This window comes from Delphinus delphis, chromosome 1, assembly GCF_949987515.2.
Source record: "Delphinus delphis chromosome 1, mDelDel1.2, whole genome shotgun sequence".
In the NCBI taxonomy this organism is placed as follows: domain Eukaryota; kingdom Metazoa; phylum Chordata; class Mammalia; order Artiodactyla; family Delphinidae; genus Delphinus; species Delphinus delphis.
This window is the reverse complement of record NC_082683.1, coordinates 168063659-168086968: the sequence shown is the minus strand read 5'-3', so window position 1 is coordinate 168086968 and position 23310 is coordinate 168063659. Positions and strand designations below refer to the sequence as shown.

At 39.6% G+C, this 23310-nt stretch overlaps 1 protein-coding gene and 1 long non-coding RNA gene across 2 annotated transcripts in view; one reads left to right on the top strand and one right to left on the bottom strand.

The window, feature by feature from the left end:
• Positions 1-692, bottom strand: part of LOC132424875 (uncharacterized) — a 44099-nt gene extending 43407 nt beyond the window's left edge. The window contains exon 1 of the long non-coding RNA XR_009519295.1: positions 444-692. This is a non-coding gene — a long non-coding RNA (uncharacterized lncRNA). The remainder of the gene's footprint in view (positions 1-443) is intronic.
• A 401-nt stretch (positions 693-1093) lies between these two features.
• Positions 1094-23310, top strand: part of RRP15 (ribosomal RNA processing 15 homolog) — a 46783-nt gene continuing 24566 nt past the window's right edge. The window contains exons 1-4 of the mRNA XM_059998318.1: positions 1094-1258; positions 13834-14108; positions 16553-16650; positions 19052-19253. Of these exons, the coding sequence (XP_059854301.1) occupies positions 1114-1258; positions 13834-14108; positions 16553-16650; positions 19052-19253 (720 nt within the window). The 5' untranslated portion in view covers positions 1094-1113. The remainder of the gene's footprint in view (positions 1259-13833; positions 14109-16552; positions 16651-19051; positions 19254-23310) is intronic.

Sequence of the window (23310 nt, the reverse complement as noted above, 5' to 3'; positions counted from 1 at the left end):
AAGATAGTAATAGCAGATAAAAGGAGCAGAGAGATAACAGCACCCAAAGAAGAAGTGTGCCCCCTCCCCCTTTAGAAATTTTGGGTTTTAAAGAAAAACAAGAAATGCTCTTCCAGGAAAATGCTAAGCTTAGGGAAAGTCTTTAGAATACGCCTGGCCGATGGAACACGATGTAAGAGTTTGCTACATTATCCGTTTGACTCATTAACTTTGTGAATGGTTGTATCCTGTCATTCATTCATTCATTCATTCATTTCTTCCAAAAATATGTTTGGGTTCCTATCACGGGCCAGGCTCCGTTGCTGGCCTCGGGGGTAGGGTAGTGAATGATATATGGTCCTTATTATCCAGGAGCCGACAAGTTAGGGAAAGGAAATAGGGGCAGCTTGTGGGAGCAGCTTCGAGGGAAAGCGGGGCTGGGAAAGCTGGTGTCAAAGGCTGACCTCAGGGAGAAGCTGGCCCCGGGAGGGAGGCAGGAACAGCCCGCGGAGCGCAAAGCTGCTGTTTTCTCGGTCTCCACCGCGCGGTCGGGCGCCTTGAGCGGGCGGGGCGGAGCTAGGTGGGAGGGAGGGGTGGGGGCTGGAACCCTTCACACCTGCGACCCAAGGGAAGAAAGCGAGTTTCTATTCGGTTTGCAATTGGAAGCCACTCAGGGGTTAATCAGAGCGAGATTTCGACCCGTCACGCGACTGTCCTCGCTTCCTCCCTTCTAGTGCGTTTAGTAGGCACGTTCCGGACGTTAGTCCAACACCATAAACCAACATGAAATACGGCAGCAGATACGGAAACAGCCGTGGGGAGGAAATGAAAGTGGACCGGGTCGGGTTGGGGGTCAGAGTGGGGCGGCGGACCAGGACAAGGGCGAGCTGGCAGAGGAGTCGGCCGAGAACGTATATTCACTGATTTTTATTATTATTATTGTTTTTTACTGGAGCAGATAGCACGTAAAGACAACCAATCAGTCCTCTATCCAATCCATATTGTGAGCCTCCAGCCCGAGAACTCCCGGCTAAATGGCACCGCCCCGGAACCTTGTATCACCGGAACTAGATGCCGAAGTCCTTTGTGTTACAGCCGGACGCAACGCTCACGGAACGCTTCCGGTTAGGAATCATGGCCGCGGCCGTTCGAGTGTCACGTGTGAGTGCGGGGAAAAAGCTGAAAAATTCACTAAAGAAGAAGGGGAAGATGAAAATGATATCCCCGGCTGCAGCATCGGAGCTGGAAGATAAGGACAAAGATGCTACCGATAATGAAGGTAACGTACTAGGGCTGAGTTTGGCTGCTCAGAGGAAAGGCCGTCATGAGTTTGCGGGAAGCAGGGGATGCGAATGCATTTGGCGCTAGCCGCCCGAATTTCGTCTCCTCAGGACGGCGAAGGGGCGACTTTGGCTCCTTGAGAAGGCTTGGGAAAGTGGTGTTCAGGGAAGGGTCCCTGTTGCGTGTTAAAGTTTCCAAGTTCTTTTATTAGACATTTTTATCGTCACTGTAATTAATTAAAACAGATGAAACTGCTCCTTCTTATAGCAGCAAAACGAAGCTTATAGTAGCAAGGGACGAAAGGAAGGGGGATATTTGGAATTACAAGAATGAGTTAGTTCTCATATGGAGCAAGGAGCAAAAGGCCGGAAGAGGAAGACGGATGGTATACTTGAATTTTCTTGTGCGGTAGGTGCGTGCATCTGTTGGGGAGTTAGAGATGAGATAGTAAATGAAAGAAGAGTAGGTGGTTAAAGTAGAATAAATAAAAGTAGCAGTTGATAACTCTCTCTCTCAGAGACGTTTGCTATTGAAAGGAAGGAAATATATTTTAAAGCTTTCAACCATGATGTGTCCATGCTTCTACTCTTTACCATCGTTCTTGGCACTAGCTTCTTAGGTTAAAGGGGTCGCAGACGACTCCTGACTTACTACTGGCAGTGATTGCTCCTTTGAACTGTCTAGAGCTTTGTAACAGCCAGACCTATTCTTTTATAATGTACCTCAGATCATGTCAGTTATCTGCTCAAGATGAGCCAGTGGCTACCCATCTCAATAACATACAAAGTCCTTAGCCTGTGTATGATCTAGTTCAGGCATCTCTCTCATCATCTGCCCCTCTGCTCTGCCCCTTACTAGCCACATTGATATCCTGTGGTTTGTTATACATGTTAAGCATAACTCTCACACCATGGGTTCTGCACTTGCTGGTTTCACTGCCTAGAACACTTTTCAGATGCTTGCATGGCTCTCTCTCTTGCTCACTCCTTCAGTCTCTGATTCAGTGCCTTGTCTGCGAGACTCGTCCCTGACCGCCCTATCTAATGTACACCACTACTCTTCTCCGTGTCTCCCTGCCTTCACTTTTTGAGTTACTACCCTGCTTTATTTTCCTCAGCATTTCTCAAACCCTCTGACATATTGTATATTTGCTGTGTGTGTCTCCGAGCCGGAATGTAAGTTCCATAAGAGGAGAGACTGCTCTGTCCCCAGTGCCTAAGACAGTGCCTGCCGTGTTGTGGATCCTTCGCAGCTATTTAAGTAAATAAGTGAATAAACCTCGACTTCCAGGACTAAGAAGAAGAAACTGTCATATACTACTGCAGTCCCTAGGTAATTGGAATCCTTATCTCCTGCCAAAGGAGTTAAGGAAAACAGACTATTCATTGAGCAGGGATTGGAACACCTCCATATATATATATATATATATATATATATATATTTTGCTGTACACGGGCCTCTCACTGTTGTGGCCTCTCCCGTTGAGGAGCACAGGCTCCGGATGCGCAGGCTCAGCGGCCATGGCTCACGGGCCCAGCCACTCCGCGGCATGTGGGATCTTCCCGGACCGGGGCACGAACCCGTGTCCCCTGCATCGGCAGGCAGGCGGACTCTCAACCACTGCGCCACCAAGGGAAGCCCTCCCAATATTTTTTGAACTCAATAGACTGGTTCCTGTGGGGTTGTCAGAGAAAGAAATACTACTGCATTTGGAGCAGAATATCAGTATTGCTTACAGATTTAGGTGGAAAGTAGATTTCTCTATTCAAGTACTGGATAATTTCAAGTTAGAGCTGTCCTGACTTCTCAGTGCATTACTGTAAATATTAGGTTCTAGGGTTCTCTTGCTATTATAGTTCAATTACATTTTGGGTTATGAAGGCTTTTGGCTAATATAGAGACCTTATTATTCAATTCAGTTCAATGAACAATTGTGTTCTTCTGTATTCTGGTCACCCTCTGGGTGTTGAGGATACAAAGGATGAGTAAATTCCTGCCCTAGAATTAGTCTTTGGGAAGATAGATATTAAACACAGGACTGTAATACAATGTATTGAGTATTATTAAGAGCTCATTATAAAGGTTATAGTTACCATGATCCTGGTCCATTTAAAAATGGTAAGGATGGAGACAGAGAAATCCATATCCTATAGAACCCAGCGTAGGCGTTGCTTCCTTCTATCTTATACATATTACTTACAATGTACTGTATTTTTATTTTATTTTAACGTGTCTCTCTCCTTTTGGATATAAGTTCAAGTGCTGGAACGATGTCTTATGTATCTTTATTTTCATAAGGCCTTCCTTACACATTTTGGTACTAAGTATGTTTTCTTGCTGAATGAATATGGATAAGTAAGGTGTCATTTCATCGAAGCCGTAGTTTTCTAAGTCTGGGGGTGGAGAGGACAGTTTTCTCAGACATAGGAAAAGCACATACAGTGGCATGCAGCTTCTTAAAACTCATGGCTGGTTAGGTTGAGATGAATTGTTGGCTATGGCTCTAGCTCTTCAGAGGAGTCACTGAGACTAGGAACAGAGGATAAAGCCAGATTGTAAAGGACCTTGTTTGCCATATGAAGGAAATAGGATTCTCTATTTGTAGGCAGTACGGAGCACTTGAGACCTTTTAAGCAAGAGGGCGGCACATCTTTATAAACATCACTGCTAACTGTATGGTGACTGCCATAGAGAGCCAGAACAATCAGGCAATTGCAAAACTCTTTCAGGGATTGCACTAGCAAAGTACAGGGAAGACAGAGAGAAGGTCCCCACTTGAAATGTGTTTCAGAAGGAAAGCATTCAATTTTCCAGATAACCAACTTCCAAATAAACTTGTAGCACCATAAATTTGGGGTGTACTATACTGTTAGAGGAATTAGGTAATAATAACAATAATATTAGCTTAGGTACTGTTCTAAGCTCCCTATGTATCACTTTAATTCTGACAACAACCGTGTGAGACAGGGTTATTATTATCCTCATTTTACGTATAAGAAACTGAGACACAGAGAGGTTTTATCTTGCTCCCCCAATGCACAAGCTGATAAACAAGTTGGTAAATGACACGACCATTACTGAAGTTTGCTCTAGAGCCTTTACTCTGACCCCTAACTCCGCTGATACGGTTGAGGAACCAGGAGGATAGAGATGATCAAAAAAAAAAAAAAGCTCTCCGGAAAGTAAAAGAGCAAGGGCATAGAATCTTAAGAAAGATTGGGTATGAGGAAACCTTGGTGTTGAGACAGATTTTTCTTCCACTCAGGGAGGTTCCATCACTAAGGGGTGTTTTTGTGGTCAGATTTCTGTAGCATTCCTTCTGCTGTTTTTAACTGTGTAGTCTTCATTCCTTCCTCACTTATTCCAGCCTTCCTTCTTTTCTCCTAATATCCATGTATTATCTCTAGAAATGAATGATCACTTTTACTCAGTTGTATAAGAGGCACCTGTGTTTGTGCTGCTTATTTACTGTGACCTGCCTCAGTTTCCTCATCCCTAAAATGGAGGTGATAAGTGTCTCCTCAGGATTTTTGCAAAGGTTCAATGAGCTCATACATGTAAAGCATTTAATGTTTGGCACAAGGCACCTACTCATAAATATTTGGGTTAATGATCATGACATTTTTTCTGATCTAACAAAACTGCTAGTCCCATCTCTTGACCACCCAATAAGCCTTCCAGCCCTTGATAACCGTGATGTTTATAAGCTGGAGCTTTCTCCAGAAAAAAGATTAGAATTTCCTCTGGTAACCCTGCAAGGTAGCTGGTGGCGTTTCTGTTTTACAGATGCGGAGACAGAGGCTTGGAGATACTGTCTCCATTGTGCCTCCCAATGGAAAACTGTTCAGTCCATAGTTGCAGGATGTTGTCTCTTAATTCTGTCCTTCTTACTCCATAATCTAATCATTTAGTCATGTATTTGTGGTAAAATTCAGGATTAATAATAGTGATTTTGACAACTATGGGTTGTCTATGCTTAGTTGTTCCATAGATACCTCACACTTAATATTTGCAAGGCTGGACAGGAATAAAGACACAGACCTTAAAAAATGTCATGAAGAACCTAGGGGTAAGACAGGAATAAAGACACAGACCTAGAGAACGGACTTGAGGATATGGCGAGGGGGAAGGGTGAGCTGTGACAAAGCGAGAGAGAGGCATGGACATATATACACTACCAAACATAAGGTAGATAGCTAGTGGGAAGCAGCTGCATAGCACAGGGAGATGAGCTTGGTGCTTTGTGACCGCCTGGAGGGGTGGGATGGGGGGGTGGGATAGGGAGGGTGGGAGGGAGGGAGATGCAAGAGGGAAGAGATATGGGAACATATGTATATGTATAACTGATTCACTTTGTTATAAAGCAGAAACTAACACACCATTGTAAAGCAATTATACCCCAATAAAGATATTAAAATATATATATATATTTGCAAGGCTGAATTCATAATTTCATTTTCCCAAATACAGAAGCCAGTGAATGAGGAGGATGGACTATATCATTGTGAACTGGTGGTAGTCTGCATACCCAGCCTCCACGATCTGACGGCTGCTTACTCCTCAAGGCTCACACCTTGTCGCCCCCCAGCTCGCTAGTGTCACAGTTTCTGAACTCCTCGTTCCGTGAACACATTTGCTCTCCTCCCTCCTAGCCATGCTTATGCTGTCCTAGTAGCTGCTATTTTTTCTTCACTTTCTCGTAACCAGCTTCTCTGTGTCCTTTAGATTTCTACTTAGTTGTCTCCCTCTGCTGTTTCTTTCAGGATTTAGAATGTATCTCTTCAATAGACATAAATAATAAAGGGCCTTTTATTTAATAAATTCAGTAATGTAGGTCCTTTGGATGGGACGTTTTCCTTTGGTTTAACTCAGAATTTGCTATTTAATATAAGAAGTTGATTTTTTTCCTCTTGTGAAATCAGATATTTCTGGAAAAAAGTGAACCATGGAAACAGCTTTTCTAGTTCAGATATTTGTGTACATGTGGCCTTGGCAGAACTATTAAGTTATCAAAAATTTATAGAGAATGGATTCTGACAGATTATAAAGGCAGACGATTGAAGCTGACTTCAGACACATGAGGAATCAGCAAATTATAGACTTATTATTAAAGTGTACCAGCTCATTTTATCAGGAAGTTGAATTAGAGACTAGAGACTTATCTTTGAATTTTAATTGGTTCATAAAAATTGATAGAGATGTGCCTTATATCAACATTTGAAAGCAACTTCCTTTAGCAAGATGCTACTTAAATTCCATAGAAAACACACAGGTATAACCCATGTGTTGTTTTAACTTTATTTTTTATCTTCTGGCTTTAACTTCTTTTGACACATTGTTTAAGAAAGGTAGAAAATTGTGCATTTATGAGTGTAAACCTCTTAAGTATTATTTGTCAGACTTTGCAGAAGTTTCCTAGTTCAGTGGGGAGAGACCTTGAAAGCTTTGGTTACAGCTGTGTCTCAGAACTTGGCATAAGAAACATGGTGTAGTACTCAATATCCATTTATTATAAATTGGAAAACTCTCTTAATGTGATTTTTACACTCTTTTCTCATGTACCAGGTATTTTTAGCTGAAGTTAAAAATTAACAGAAGTTGTATGTAATATAAACTTGAATGATAGCAAAGTGATTCAGGCTGAAGTTTTGGTAAATTGTAATACTCTTCAGTAGGGTTTGAAATCTGGTCATAGTAAAATTGCGGATGATCACGAATCAGAGGTATTTGAAAGGTAAAATGCCGTAGTCAACATTCGAGTAACACATAAATGTCAAGCATTATAAAGGAGAGGATGCCACCCCTAAGTGAGTTAACCTGGAACTACTCAGATTTATTGAATTGATACCTTGTTGGAGGTTTAGATACAATGTATACTTGGCTCTTAAGTTTGTAGTCTAAATAAAAAACAAAGGTACACCTAGCCTTCCCAGTCAGTAAATCGTGAAAAAAATGAGAACACTGGTGATGATATCACGTGTTATAAAGAAGAGTATGATAACCTCTACCTCTGAGTTATCATTGACCTACTCAGATTTATGGAATTTATGCACTGTTGGAGGTTTAGACACAATACCTACTTGCTTCTTAAACTAATAGTCTTTATTAAAAAAAAAAAAAAGCTCTGTAGTCAGTGAATCAACCCAAGTGAGAAAAGCCTTGGTCCAGTGCCATGAAGTGATTGACCCCTCCCTCAAAGACTGTGTCCATATGCCTATAAACTAGTAGAGAGGAATGGTAATTTCATTTTTTTCTGAATTATCTGGTTACATACTTGAAAAATGGCCATATACTTCTAACACAAGACTTGATAACAATCGGTTTAGAAGATCCGAGGAGCTATCCCTTCATTTTTGATAAACTACAAAACAGTATTCAAGATGTAATAACCTAGCAGATAAATGGGCTTTTCATCAAACTGTAGCTTATAGCCTCCTTCATCGTTTAAGTTACTTAAATAGCAAAGGAGGAACATGCCTAAGAAATGAAGTATATCATAGTCCTACTTGAGTGGTTTAGCAGTTTATAGGACAGACTCAGGAAACAGACTACTTCCAGGCTCTGTCTGCTCTGGCTTGCCCAGATAGCACACAGTAATCACATCCGATAGTTTGTCCTGTGGTAGAACTTTCATTTTATTTTTGGTTATTTTTATGGAAACCTGGGGTAACTTCCTTTTTTTTTTTTAAGAGGTAAATGCTTTTTAAAAACGTTTTCAAGTATCAGTTTTGAATATTCTAAATTAAGTACTAATGGGCAGGAAAGATCACGTGACATGATCGATCGGAACAGATGATTTAAACCTGGAGTGGGGAGCAGTAGTTTTGTAGAGCTCTGCATAGCTAGGGGCGGAATGAGAATGGGCACAAGCAGTGGCTGTTCTGTTACCTGTGGCCTAGAGAGAAATTCCTTTTTAATTCAAGCTTTATTAAGCTATTTTGTGAATACTTTCTGCATTAGTTCAGTACACATTAGTCTGAGCTGAATCTTTGATTCAAAGCTTTGTAGTGCCTTAGAAATCAACAGCCCTGTCATCCTACCTTATTAACTTCGTGACTTTGGCCATGTTTTTAAGCTTGAGAACCGTTCCCTTTGTAAATAGAATAATAGCAACTCAGAGAGTATTGTGAGGATTAAATGATAACGCATAAAAAGTGTTTTAAATAGCACCTAGCCCTAAACACATGTTTTAGAGTGCTCGGAAAGGTGTAGGATGGAGACATCGACCACTTCTGAAATAGAGTCAAAGGTGGCTTCTCACCATGAACGCCTGGTGCATGGGTTATAGACGATAGCCAAGACGGTGGGTAGAATTATAGTGGAAGGAAAATTTATTCCCCCTTCCCCGCAGTTTTTTGGCATCCTTTTTAAAGCTTTTGGGATTCCCCCCTGCTCTGGCTCCCAGGTTCTTAGTACCTTTGTCTGTCTTCTGGTTACTGTCATCTCTTTAGTGCCTACTATGTGCCAGGGCTGTGCTAAGTGCTTTTCATGTGTTATTTAATCATCATAACAACCCAGTGAGGTAGGTACTGTTTTTATTCCCATTTTACAGAGACACAGGGATTAGGTTACCTGCCCAAGATTATCCTGGTAGGAAGTAATGGAAACAGGACATAGCGCCAAGTCTGCCTAATTTTATAATCTGAGCTCTTAACCCCTGTGCTGTAACTGATCATCTAAAGCTTCCCATTCAGCACCTCACATGTCCTGTAGATTCCAGCCACCAGTTATTTCTTCTTTGTTCCTCTCTTCTCCACAGCCACGTTGTTTGTGTCCTGTGTGTGGTGTGTAATTGACATGTAAACATTTACTATGGGCTAGGCATTCTTCAAGAACTTTGTATATATTAACTCATTTAATTATCACAAAACCCGATGAAGTAGATACTATTTTATTGCCATTTGTACAGACAAGGAAATTAAGGTTGAGAACATAAAAACCTTCAGAAAAGTTACATAGATTTCTGTCTGGAGATACGATTGAATCAGGCAGCCTGAGTTCTGTGTCTTTACTCTTTAGCCACTGCTAGCTGATCTCAGTCAAATTTTTATGAGAGTTCTGTTTGATTTAGAGTAAATTCTAAAGGTGTGAAGTAATATCAAGGTTAACCAATAGCCTTAATGCTCCCAGATGATATTTGTATTTTAAAAGAACAACCTTCTTAATCCAATAGAGAAACTTTTTTAAAAGTAAGGACTTGAGGTAGGTGGTAAGAGAAAAAAGCACTAGCAGTTTGGCCACTTACTGGAAGTACACACCTATAGTGCAGAACTTGGGGCTTGATGTATATTTTATTTCTTGTATGATAAATCAGGCCAGCTTATTTATGTAAAGCAACCAGCTTTTCATACCCAATTCTTACCGTCCAATCCCCAAATCTCCAGTTTCAGCCAGTGTGAACTTCTTGTTATTTTATAAATATCTTACCTTCTTCAACATACCCATGCTTTTGGACATGCTGGTTTCTTCTGCCTGGAATGTCAATAATAATGATGATTACAGTAATAGTTTTAATTTTAATACAGAGCATTGACTCAAATCTAGGATGTTTTTGGTTCTAGATTCAGTGATCTTGCCCCCTGCCTCTTTCAGTTGGCCTCATTGTAGAAACTTATTTCTTTGGCCTTTTTCCTTCTCTTGTCATTCAAACTCTTGCTTTACTTTTAAGAAACAACTTGAAATCATCTTTGTAAAAGATACCCCTAAACAATCACCCTTTTCTTCATTGTTTTTCTTTTAGAAGAACACTTACAAATTTTACAGATTGTAAAACCAAATTTTACAATCGGTTTTAACTAATTTATATATCCTACTAAACATCTGGCTTCTTCGAGGAGAATTTGATTTTTCATTTTCGCCTTTCTTCGTCTTCATTCACGATTCTTGGTAAATATTGAAGGACTGCGAGTCTTCTTTAAAAACTTTATCCCAGTCTTCTTTAAAAACTTTATCCCAAAGGCTAAGGTAAATAGCTCACTTTTCTGCCAGCAGCTAACCATATATCTGGGATCAGGGACAGATGGCAAGTTTGAAAGGCTGGTGGAAGTTTGGGGAAAAGGCAGCAAGAGATGGAGAAATGCCTGTGTCTACCTCATTATCTCAGAGGTCTAACCCTGCCCTGTCCAATATGATAGCCACTAGTCACTTTAAATTTGAAATAACTAAAATTAAATAAAGTTAAAAATTCAGTGACTCAGCTGTACTAGCCACATTTGAAGTACTCAGTAGGCTCTTGTGGCTGGTGGCTAGTGGGCAGCTCTGATAATAGAACATTTCCATGAATGCAGAAAGTTCTGTTGGAACCTTGAGTTATTACTTCCAATAAGCATTCTTTGTAGCCCTTCCTTAATTTCCAGATTTTTAAAATAGAATGCAGAATTAGGGTTAATGTTTAAAATAACACACACAACTTCAAAGGAATTTTTTGCTTATCTACATCCACTTAACTTCTTTTAAATATCAGTTCATGGTCAATTCAAAAAATCTCGTCCTCATAGGCTACAGTAAATTTTTAAGGACCAGTTCTATTTTCTGATTTGCATAGTGATTATCTTTGGTATCCTAGAAGTAAATCCTGTTTTTTAGTATGCTGGAAGACCTCATTACAGTGGCATTTTAAATTTATATAAAATATCATCATTTCCATCGGCAGTGAATGCGTGACTAAAAACTTCTGAGCTGGAGCTTCTTAAAAAAATAATAAAATAAAAATTATGACTTCAGTAAATTATTCTGGGATTTTTTTTTTTAATTGGTGGGGTAAGTGCAGGTGGTATGAAATGGTGTTATAAAACGTCATGGATTTATTGTGTCCATCACATGCATGTTGTGGTAGTCAGGCTGGATAAGAAACACACCAAAGAAAAATAGCCAGGGTTTAGAAATGGAGAAATTGGAGTGGCTTACATTTGGCTGCCTTTACAGTGTAGGTGAAACTGAAATTCGCTGCAATTTGTGTGTGAATTCATCAGGACAAAACACTAGATGTCAGTATTGTAGTTTTGACATTTTACCAGGAGCTAGTAAAGACTTCTGCTTTTAATCACTCAGAGATTCTTCATTGACACAAACTTTTAAGCTGTTGTGCCTCTTTACATTTGGGTAAATGCTTACTTAGAAGAAGTACTTTTCAAAGAATTGTTTATTTTGTTATTCGTGCCTGTCTAGTGCTGCTGACTGAGGAATAAACATATGCGATATTAACATATATGTTTTTCAGCTAAATATGTTCTCCAAACTTTGTTTCTCAACCCACTTCCCAGGGAACACTGATCCTAGGAGATGCTTCTGGGGGAAAAATAATGTGACTCTGGAATCTGGTATATAGCAGAAACTCAGATTTTCATTGAATGATAGTGCTTTCAGCTTTTGTTTGGCAAAATTTAGATACTTTTTCTTATATTGCAGGCAGTAAGATTTCTTATATCACCTTACATTTGCATATCAAATCCTAGTCATGTTCTCAGATTTCTTAAATTTGCCCAGCGTACAGGATACAGAGGAAGCTTCAAATTAAATATGTGGCAAATTAATTTCTCTTTAAAAAAATTCTTTCTCTTTATTAAGAAATATGCAGCACATTAAGGCAGTAGAATTATTAGTGATTCTTGCTTCTTTATCATTTCCTTTAATATTTTTGATACCATTAACATACTTTATGTTTTAAGATCATGGTTTTTAAAAATACAAAGTATTATTTTGCTCTCTGTGTTCAACTCTAGTTTATGTATTGTTCTGTTAATTTTTTGAAGATACTTCATTTTTTTTTTTTTTTGTGGTACGCGGGCCTCTCACTGTTGTGGCCTCTCCCGTTGCAGAGCACAGGCTCCGGACGCGCAGGCTCAGCGGCCATGGCTCACGGGCCCAGCCGCTCCGCGGCATGTGGGATCTTCCCGGACCGGGGCACGAACCCGTGTCCCCTGCATTGGCAGGCGGACTCGCAACCACTGCGCCACCAGGGAAGCCCAAAGATACTTCATTTTTTACTCCTATGCTTGAGGCTCATTTTTATATGTGTATAAAATGTTTTGTTTTATATTTATTTGCTTTTTTCTAATATGTTACAAGTTTAGTTTCAATATGTTAAATGTTTAGTTTTCCATCCTTTTATTTCATGAATTCTCAACAATTAAAAAATAAAGGTATTGGGGCTTCCCTGGTGGTGCAGTTGTTGAGAGTCCGCCTGCCAATGCAGGGGACACGGGTTCGTGCCCCGGTCCGGGAAGATCCCACATGCCGCGGAGCGGCTGGGCCCGTGAGCCATGGCCTCTGAGCCTGTGCGTCCAGAGCCTGCGCTCCGCAACGGGAGAGGCCACAACAGTGAGAGGCCCGCGAGGAAAAAAAAAAAAAAAGTTTTATGCAAAAGTAATACCAAAAAGCAAATATAATGATGACTAGCTAAAAGTCAGGTCTTTTCAGCAGTTCTCTTAATTCATGGCTTAAAGTCAAGAGTTTAGGGAGGATCACTCAGAATTGAAGAGCTGACTACACATTCAGTTCCTTTCACTTTGATTGTAGCCATAAGCTGATATAAAACTACTTTTGAAGTATTTCCTAATAGTTCCATGGGTTTCTGAAGAGCAAAGCAGAAGCTCTTCAGAAGGCTCTGGATCATATAGTTACCCACACACTGTGCTGGCGCTTGTGTTCTTGTTGTTTAAGTACAGTGAGCTTTAGAATTTGAGACAGGCTGCAAAACTTAAAAGTACCCAGAGCTTCTTGGCAAGTTGATTTTTGAGTAAGGTCACCAACTGGATTGTTGTTTAGGCCACTCCTCTGATCCCAGCCATTTGAATCTTACATGATGACATAGTTTGCTGGTAACCTGTATATGCTTGTTTTGGTGGTTCTGAATAGAAAATTCAATAGTATACGAATTTGTATCCTCAACCCAGAACTTGATATTTTCACTCAGTCACCCAGCAGTGCAGTCAAACCCTGGGCACATATCACTTCATTAGATTATTTTTCAGAAATGTTGAAACACCCCAATTGATTAATGTCATATGCAGATTCTATAAAAGGAAGTTGGGTTTTAGATTTTTCTGCACACAAATTCAGAATTTTAAACATCTGGGCCAAAGCCCTCAGAGAACTTAATCTGACTTCTCTGTGCCATGGGATCACTATACCATTTTCTTGACAGATTAAAGTTTTTGTTGTTATTTGTTTTTAAAGTAACCTTCATTAGTCATTTCAAGTAGTTTAATGACACAAAGCCTGGGGATTTGAACACACTCTGCACTGGCACCATGTCAGCGTCTGTCACCACCTTGATGACAAGACGTGGTGGGGCTGTTGGATTTTTTTCTACTCCCTGGGTCCTCGGTGCTGAAGCCACTGCGGCCTCCCCGTCCACATGGCTGGGCCAGGTCTTTGGGGGAGGATGGCAGTAGGATGGAGGGTCCTGCCATTCTCCGCTATTACTGCAGCTGTGGGACTCGGAAAAGTCTCCCCTTGCAAGAATGAAGACTGATGGAGAACCGTTAGCCTTAGGAAGGGCCCCCGGGGTCTTACCGTGGCCTTGCCAAGGTCTGCCTCTGGTTTTAAAGTTTAATTTGTTTCTACTCTTAGGTTCTGTAGGAAGCTGTGGATCGGAAAAGGATCACTTTTCCTCTGGTGAAGAAGCAGTAGAAGCTGACAATGAGGATGAAGCTGAGCCCTGTGACGATGGCAGTGAAAATGCTGTAGAAGCTAGCGTTGGAACTAATGTGGGCTGGGCAGATGCCATGGCTAAAATCCTTAACAAGAAGACTCCTAAAAGTAAACCCGCCATTCTGGTCAAAAACAAGGAGCTGGAAAAGGAAAAAGAGAAGTTAAAGCAAGAGAGACTAGAGAAAAGAAAACAGGTGTGTCCTACCAGTTGTTCTGTAGATTAGGTTGTCTAGTCTAGTTCTTATCTGCACCAGATTGCTCCCTGCAGTGTTTGTCCAACTAACATTACAGTTTGTAACTTGCGTTTTACGTGAGGGTGCATAACCAAGGTTGTGTTCAGAAATCTAGTCTGAATCATTCTGTTGAGCATGTTCACTTTTTGTTCATCTAAGCAAAGCAATAGAAATGTAAACGCCAAGGAAATTTATCCTTTTAAAATCAAGTAGTTATACATGTGACAGTGACTCCTGGGTTTGAGTATCTTATTCAACTTAGCTGTCCAGATACTAACTTTATTAATTCTAAACTAATAGAATCATGTTAGTTACTTTTTGCTCAGAATCTGTTTTATGGTATAAATCTTTGATGATGTCATTGTCAGGGGTTGGTTGCAGTTCTGAAAACAAACTGTTTCACTGTTGGATAAACTTGAGTTCCTGGTACCTTTTGTTAAACCACTGGTGGAAGAAGTTAGACTAGTGCCGCCTACTAATGAAAGGGAAAGGCCAAAAGTTGGACTTAAGTTTGCTGTTGTGTATTACAGAGGAGATAGAGAAACAATAATAAGGTTTTATATCCCCTGATGAGGTATTTCTGGGTCTAAAAATATTTGGTTACTGAAATAGGTATTTTTTAATGAGAGAAAAATAACTTTCTACAATCATACTGACAATATAAAAGTACTCATTTCCAAGAGTTATGTTATAGGTAAAAATGAAAGAAAAATAGATTTCAATGGCATTTATTTCCTTTTAAGTTCACCATCCCCTTATCTTGTTTCAAGATGAATGTTTTCTTTGTTCCTAATACTGGTTGGCTCTCTGTAAGAGGCTATATAAAGATGGAACTTTTCAAGTGTTGCTCTTAGAAACAACCGCTCTTTTATTAATTCGATATTCTCATTGTAGTTTATTTAAGATCAGTTTTATCTCTAAATCTTACTGATAGCTTTTCAACTGAAAATTTGAATCTTTGTTTTCTATCTGGCAAAAGCTAGAAGAGGCTTTAATCCTTAATTACCTGTAGTCCTCGTGTTCCAATGAGAGAACAGCATTTTGAAGCCAACAGAAACGAGTCTGTAACTCTGCTCTAGGCCAAAGCTTTGAGTGCTAGAGATGGTACTGTCCACATAATGCATGAAAGCACTCGTGTGGATACCAGAAACACAACACAGCAGCCGCAAACACTCTGAGTGTATATTTTTGGGTAGAGGCTATGTAAATTATCATCGTTTTTTAATGTTAAATATTACTGGTTTCCAGAATATTGGCTACTTATTTCTAATCATAAGTATAAAAGTACATTTCAAAGTTAAAAAAAATTTTGGGATCCTGCATGCCTGTTATCCCCTGGGTACAATAGAAAATTAAGAATCAACTGTTTTAAAAGTAAGATTTTTTAATTTCTGGCATAGTCTGATAATGAATTTCATGATAGTTAAAATAAATTACATGATTTGGGGAAGAATCTACTCCTTTAAAAAGGAATCAGAGTAATCTTGATACCAAGAGCAAAGATTTGGTTTTACCGTGATCAGATGTTTTTATTAATACAAAATGAGAGATTAAATGAATGGAGAAAAGGAAAAGATAAAAGGAGACTTTTTTCCACTGATTCTTACTTGTTTTGATGTTCATCAGCTTCTTGGTGATTAGTTCATCATTTCAGTATATTTGATATTGGTGATAGGTTGGCCTGAGGAGGGGACCTGGAGAAGCTGAGGTACCTGAGCTACCAAATCAGGTACCTGAGACCAGGATACCCCCGGAAAACAGTTTTGAATTAGATTGTGTTGTCTTTGAGATTTCCTTATCTCCTGATCCCTTTCTATTTCTGTGTTATAGCAAAGAATCCATTTGTTGTAGTTTGTGACTGATATGCCATATTTGGCAAGGATATTGGTCAGATGTGCCATAAGAGAAAAGAAAAATAGTCACTGTATAAACAGGGTATATCTGGATACGACGCTATTCTTTTCAAAGCTGATACAAATTCTTAATAGTTCTGACTGCTGAGGAAGTCAGTTTCTAAAAATAAAGAGAAATGGTATTTAAACTTGTGGTTACGGAAGAGGGTAGTTTGGAGCCTTGCTGATGCTCCCCTCCGAGGATCTGGTGATGGCAGGGCGGGAACGGGGCTGCGCACACCCTGCCTTGTCCTGCCCGGCTGGCGGCTCTCCAGGCCCCTGCTGTCAGAGAGCCTGCCGTCAGCTCACTTGGTGCCTCTCACATGACACTCGGAGTGCTAACCACAGGCTCCCTGAGCCGAACCTCTGAAAGTGTGGGTTTTTGAAAGTCCCTGTGACAAACTAAGCCAGAATGATTTATTACCTTTGTCCTTTCACAGAGTATCATATCAAAGTATGCTGCACTTTCAAAAATGCCTAATATTCTTTCACATAACAATATTTATAACACAGCTTGATAAGAAGCGGGAATGGGAAATGATGTGCAGAGTAAAGCCAGATGTTGTCAAAGACAAAGAAACAGAGAGAAATCTTCAGAGAATTGCAACGAGGTAAGACAGTGTTCTTGCCCTTTAAAAAATAAGTACTCTAAAGCTGTGGAGTGATCCATTTCTGACTAGCTTTGATTCTTAAGGTCTGCCTTCTCAGAGCCAAGTGATTTATGTCTGAGCCTCTGCCTATTTAATACTGGATTCAACCGCAGATTCTGGAGGTCTCGTGAGGCAAGAATATAACGTGCTAAGTGGATATTTGGTATGAACCTATTTCATATCATCTTGTATTTTATAGTCACAAGAACAGTATAATCAGACCTCTTACTGCATTTCTCTTAGGATGCTTGTCTTAAATTATGGCGCTAGATGATTATTTTTGTTATTTTGCACTATATGACGTCACAAATTACACATTATAGCAGCTTCGTGCTGTCCTTTCACTCAGCATTTTTTTAAATCATTGGCACCAAACATTCATTTGTTGCCCTCTGTGTTCAAAGATAAATAGAAGCTGGTGGCTGCTGCATCGTCTTTGCCCACTTACGTATAGGAGTTCTAGTCTCTGTAAATAAAGGTACGTCTGATGTGTTAGGAACATATGATGGGAGACTGTAGGGGAGTTGCAGCAGGCTCCACGGTGGAGGTAACAGTTGGGTTGCTGCTTAAAGAATATAGCAATTACATTTAGTGGAATTCCCTTAAATGTCCTGTTTGCCTACAACAGTCCATCTGGGTGTTGTACAGTAAGACAGTGAGGCTGCATGGGTAAGAGAGGGAGCAGTAGAGCCAGACTGCTGACCTGTCCCTGCACACTGGCTGGCTAGCTGGGTGTCCCTGGGCATTTACTTACTTTCTGTCTGTCTCAGTTTATTTTTCCTTAGAAAAAGGAGAGAATATTATACCTACCCTATAGGATTTCTCTGAGAATTAAATAATTAATACCCGTGCAGAGCTTAGAAGAGTGCAGGATTAGTGCCAGAGAATAAGTGCCTCCTTAAATTTTATACCCTGGGCATCTCACTCTCCTCACTTTGGTCCCAGCCCTGCTGTGAAGGGTATGGAATTTTACCCTCCTTATAAACAAATAAGCCAGCTTGGTAAAGTTTCTTCGATGCTGGCAGGAGACAAGAGGCTTGTGGGCCAGAGACAAAGGACTTTGTTACTCACGGCAAAAGCAGTAGCCAGAGCTTCACGTTCCCACTGGTTCCCTGTGTCCCACGGGGGCAGTGCAGGTGCCCTAGATGGATGCCTGTGCCTGTGGTGGGTTGTGTTACAGGAGAGGAACTCTGTACCTGGGAGTCTGTTGCTTTTATGGTGAATGGTAACAAGCCTGCTCTTTGTCCGGGGGGAGACATTACCTCATCTTTCAAGGTTGCGTACTGCAAACACAACCCTGAGAAATGGCCTGGGTAAAGAGCAGTCGGGGCCTTGCATTCTTGAAGAACCCAGCAAGAACGTGCAGGGATGCTCAGGGCCTGTGGCGGATTGCCTCTGCCAGTGATGATTAGAGCAGGAAAATTAATAGGTTGTAGAATTTTAGAGCTGGAAGGGATGTTAATGGTCTAAATCATTGCTGTCCAGTAGAAATATAATGTGATCCATGTGTGTAATTTAAAATTTTCTTATAGCCACATTGAAAAAAGTATAAAGAAAGAGGTGAAATTAATTTAAATAATACATTTAACTCAGTGTAGTCAAATTACTATTTCAGCGTGTAATCAATATAAAACAATTATTAAAGAGATTTTAAAATTCTCTTTTTCATACTGAGTCTTCAAAATCCAGTGTGTATGTTAAACTTGGAGCACATTGCAGTTCATACTGGCCATATTTTGTGTGTTCACTAGCTACGTGTGCCTCGTGGCTACTGTAATGGACATGACAGTTCTTAATCTTCAGAGTTTATCTTTCGGTGAGTTTAACTATAGGACAAAGTACTTCAAAAAATATTTTTTTAAATTAGTCTTATAAGAGTTGCAGGTAACATAGCTGAATACTTTTTGAGCTTCTTGAGTATTGTTTTTCCCATTTACAGATGAAATTGAGATCCAGAAAATCTTTCCTAGCATCAGATGATTAGACAGCTAACTGTAAATAAAGGCTGTGCTCATTCCATTTACACTGTAAAGCCTTTATATTTTGAGAAGTAGATGTTTGTGTTAAAACATCTTAGTTCTGATTCTTAGTTCTAGTTGTACAAAAGTTGATTTAGAAAGACTAAAGCTGAAAAAAAATCACAAATCAATCCACATATATTTATTCTCTATTCAGAAGTTTATATTCATTCATTGAAATGTATGTTCACTTTTCAGATTTATTCAGCGCTTTTCACTTGAGTGCCTATTAAATTAGTGCCTCTTTTCTGAGCAGTGAAAATACATTGTTTCTGTCCTCAGAGTTTGTGTTCTAGTTGTAATTGTTACTTAACTACATTGCTCTGGTCATTTATGTTCTATAGGGGTGTGGTGCAATTATTTAATGCTGTTCAAAAGCATCAGAAGAACGTTGATGAAAAGGTTAAAGAAGCTGGAGGCTCTATTAGAAAGCGTGCTAAGCTGATATCAACTGTTTCCAAGAAAGATTTCATCAGTGTTCTCAGAGGAATGGATGGAAGCACAAATGAGAAATGTTTGACTGGGAAGAACTCAAAAGCCAAACAGGTAAGACCGTTAGATAGGATTCAGTGCATCAGATGTCAGCTCTTAGAGTTTTGAGGTGAAAAAGCATACTATAAAATTATAGGGTTGGTTTTGTTTTGTTTTTTTTTCAGATTTTATTAAAATGTCTACATGCCCACAGCCTAATTTAAAAGTTTGTATTCTTAAATTTCATGATGACTTATTCAGTATGGAAGTTGCCAGTTATAGATGTTGTTAGAACTCAGGAACCAGTAGATTCAGGTAAATTTTTTAGAGACAAGAGCAGTTTCTCTCCTATCTGAAATCCTGCGTTTTGTGCATTTTGTAGAAGACTAAGTGAGGGATACAGCTTCAATTGAGACTGTTACCCACAGCAGTAATTGTGATGGTGTGTAACTTCTGAAATGAAGAATTGGAGCTTTGGGAAATATGGTGAGAATTCATCCTTGTGCTGAGGCAGCTTTGATGATACTTGGCTGTTTGGGAGATGAAGAACATAAATACTTTTCATGATCTTTGGCATGAATCTCTGCTTCTCCAGCCTTTTGACCTATGAACCCCCACTAGCTTTCTTTTTACTGTACCAGGTGAAAGGTTCTGAAATGTGCTTTACTCTCAGAAGGGCTGTGTTTTTTTTTTAAATTAAAGCAAAGTACATAGTTGGATTTGATGGCTTGGTTTCTATGGCCAACAAAGAGTACTTCAATCAGGAAACTAGAGTTGCTTTCGTAAGTTTTTTGTTTGTATTTTGGGAAGACAATGGGAACTCTGGCAAGAAGAGCATTTAGGAATTTCATGCTAGCCTAGTGTTGAAGTATTTTTCAAGTTTCTTGATTAAGTGGCCATTTTACCTAATTTTGACAAAAATTTTCTAAGCTGTTTATACTTTGCTGATCTCTTGAATATCAAAGGACTCAAATTTTGTATATTTATGTAAATGTGGTGCTCACTGGTGCTGCCTTTTTAAAGTGTTTGTCAGAAGTAATTATGAACACATGAATACTGTGCATGGGGATTTGTACTTTTTAGTTAAAAAGTCTAACAGGCTGTGTTCTGTTCTCACTTGTGATGTAATGATATTTTACTGTAAGAACTGGAGAAAGATCCAGCAGCATTGGATGAGAAAGAGCTAATGGGGCAATGGAAAAGGAAAGACTTTTTTTCCCTTTTCCTCGTTGGTTTCAAAGTAAGTTTTAGTAGAAGCATTTGTTTTTGCTTTGGGATTAGTTTTTTCATGAGTTATGAAAATACATGAAGGGTTCTTTTCAGTGGAATTATTGCATTTTCTTTGTTACCATTTGCTCTTTTGCCCTTGACCTTCTTTTTTTCTACTTGAGTGATCACAGGCATGGTACTAATCTGAGACAAGGTCAAAAATTCCTTGAGATTTAAACCAAAGTGGCTTTGCTTTAAAAGTAATTTGTTTCTAGAACTACCTATCCCACACCAGTGCTACCCTGGCACATTTTTTTCTTTTAAAAATGTTTGTTTTCATTTTGATCTTATACTTATGGAAAAACGTAAAGTACCTATTTGTACCAGGTGCTATCCTTGTATCTTTTAAAGGCTTACAATTCAGACAGACACATGATCTCAAGTAAATAAGATTAACATGACAACATACAAATTCTCAATTAGTATGTCTAGACTATTATCATCAATTACACTAGGTACAATAGACTATAAATTAAGTGGCTATTCCCATCTGTGGGGAGAATTTCAAAGTAACCTACATTATTCATTTAGGACATAGAACAGTTAAGTCTATGTAGGTTACTTGAAATAGGTGGACTTTTAAGGCAATTGAAGAGAAGGAGGGAAGGCCAAGGTGGGAATCGGTTTGGTGTGCCAAAACACCATTCGGAAATGAGTCATGTATTAATGGACTGGATAAAGGAGGACGTTAATTAAGTAGAGAATAAGATTTCAGCTTTTTCTCTTAGTTCACCTTATCCTAGCACCACTGCTGCTACACATTTGCCTAATAAATGCGCCTTCTCTCCTCATACAGTCTGACAGAAGAGATTTTATGGAAGTTGCTCATTGGTGTCTCTTTTCTGAGCATAATGGTATTCAGAACACAGGCTTTTAATCTCTTATTTCTAATATTGTGAAATCTTTAGCGTCCATCCACATATAAACTGGATTCACTGGCAGCTGTCTGTCAGGATACCAATCTAGAAAGACCTTCATATCTTCAGGCCCTTTACCCGGTGGTTGTGACATTAAAGTTCAAAACAAACAAGAGCCAGTTGTGTTATATTAAGCAAAGCTGGGTAGAGTGGTAATAATCTAACATAGAGGTCGGGTCCATTACTGTCAGTATACCTCAGGAGTGCTCTTGGTGTTGTGTGTGGTTGGTTGGTTTATTTGTTTGTCTGTTTGTCCGTTTTTGAATCCTTAGGAAGACATGTGACTTGGGGATTTAAGAACCCTGTTTCAAGAATTTCCATACTCCTGCAAGATATTAGAAACTTTGAGACATTGTGACAAACGTTTCTTAGCTATATTACGGCCCTGAACAAGTTACTTTTCTCAGAACCTTTTCTTTTTTGCTGCATTAATTTTTTTTTTAAATTTTATTTGCAACGCAATAGGAACACTGCTCCAAAAGGGAACTATAACTAAATAAAATACCCTTCCCCATCCCCCTCTACCCCTTGTCTTGTCCCTTCGCCCCAAGGTAATAGATCTTTCTTCTAGTGTTTACCTCCATATATTAAATAATATTCATACTGTGTTGTTATCAATATTAGATATTATCTTTTATGGAAGGTAAAGAATTGGCATTCTTAACATTCCTTCGACCCCATACATCTCATACTCGGTCCTTCCAATATAGTATATTCATGTTTTTGGCTAAATCTGTATTCAATGTAAACATTATTCACTGCTAAGCCAAGTAATATATGATAATATTTTCTTTCTTTATTTCCTTACAGTTTTTGTTTTCCTGGAATTAACATTTGCTTTGTTTTATGCACCAAAGGCTTGCTACACTCTTCAAAAGAACTCTTAAACCCTTCTCAGTACTATTTTCTTCATGGTCACCCTGCTACAGTCCAGACTGATTGTTTTTTACCTGCTAGGCACTGTCTATTTTCGACTTTGCTTTATCACTGTCCTGGGAATTCCCTTTGCCTCTTCCCTGTGCAGTAGTCTCTGTTTCTTGGACTAAATGTCTTATTTTCTCTTGGCTTTCTCCCTCATTTTGATGAGGTTACATTTACCAGTAGCTTTCTGGGAACGTATTTGGGTATCCTCATTTTTAATTGATGCATTGGCTAGATATATGTAGTGGGTTGAATGGTGGCCCCCGAAATAAGTCCACGTCCTGATACCTGGAAGCTGTGATGTACCTTACTTGGAAAAAGGGTCTTTGCAGATGTAATTAAGTTAAGGATGTTGAGATGAAGAGATCATACTGAATTATCTGCATGGGCCCTAAGTCCAGTGACAAGTGTCCTTGTAAGAGACACATGGGAGATCTGACAGGCAGAAGCAGAAGGGGCAGTGTCACAGCGGAGGCAGAGGCTGGAGTGACAGCCACGAGTCAGAGTGCCGACAGCCCCCAGGAGCTGGAGGAAGCACAGAAGCGCTTCTCTCCCACAGCCCTCAGGAAGGGGGGCCTGGCCACACTCTCAACTGTGGCACGCTAAATGGCTGTTGTTTTAAGCCACCCACTTGGTGGTAGTGATATTATGGCAGACATGGGAAACTAATGTAGTATAGATGTGTGTGTTAGAAATAATCTTCCCTCAGAGATTTGAAGTTATTGTTTCTTTCTTTCTTTTTTTTTTTTTTTTTTTGCCAGTGAGAGGCCCTATGCTGTTTTGATTTCTGGTTCTTTACCCCTTGGAACCTTTGGGCTCGTCTCTGTATCTCTGCTGTTCTGAAACTCTGCAGTGAAATGTGCCGGGCGGCTTGCTCACTCCCTGTGCTGAGCCCGTGGTGGCTCTCTCAACCCAGTGAGAAGTTCACGTTCCTCCCTTCTAGACACGTTGTTTGGTTTCTTGGATTTAATATCTTTGATGATTTTTGTGCCTTTTTTTTTTTCTGTGTTCTCTTTCTGGAATTT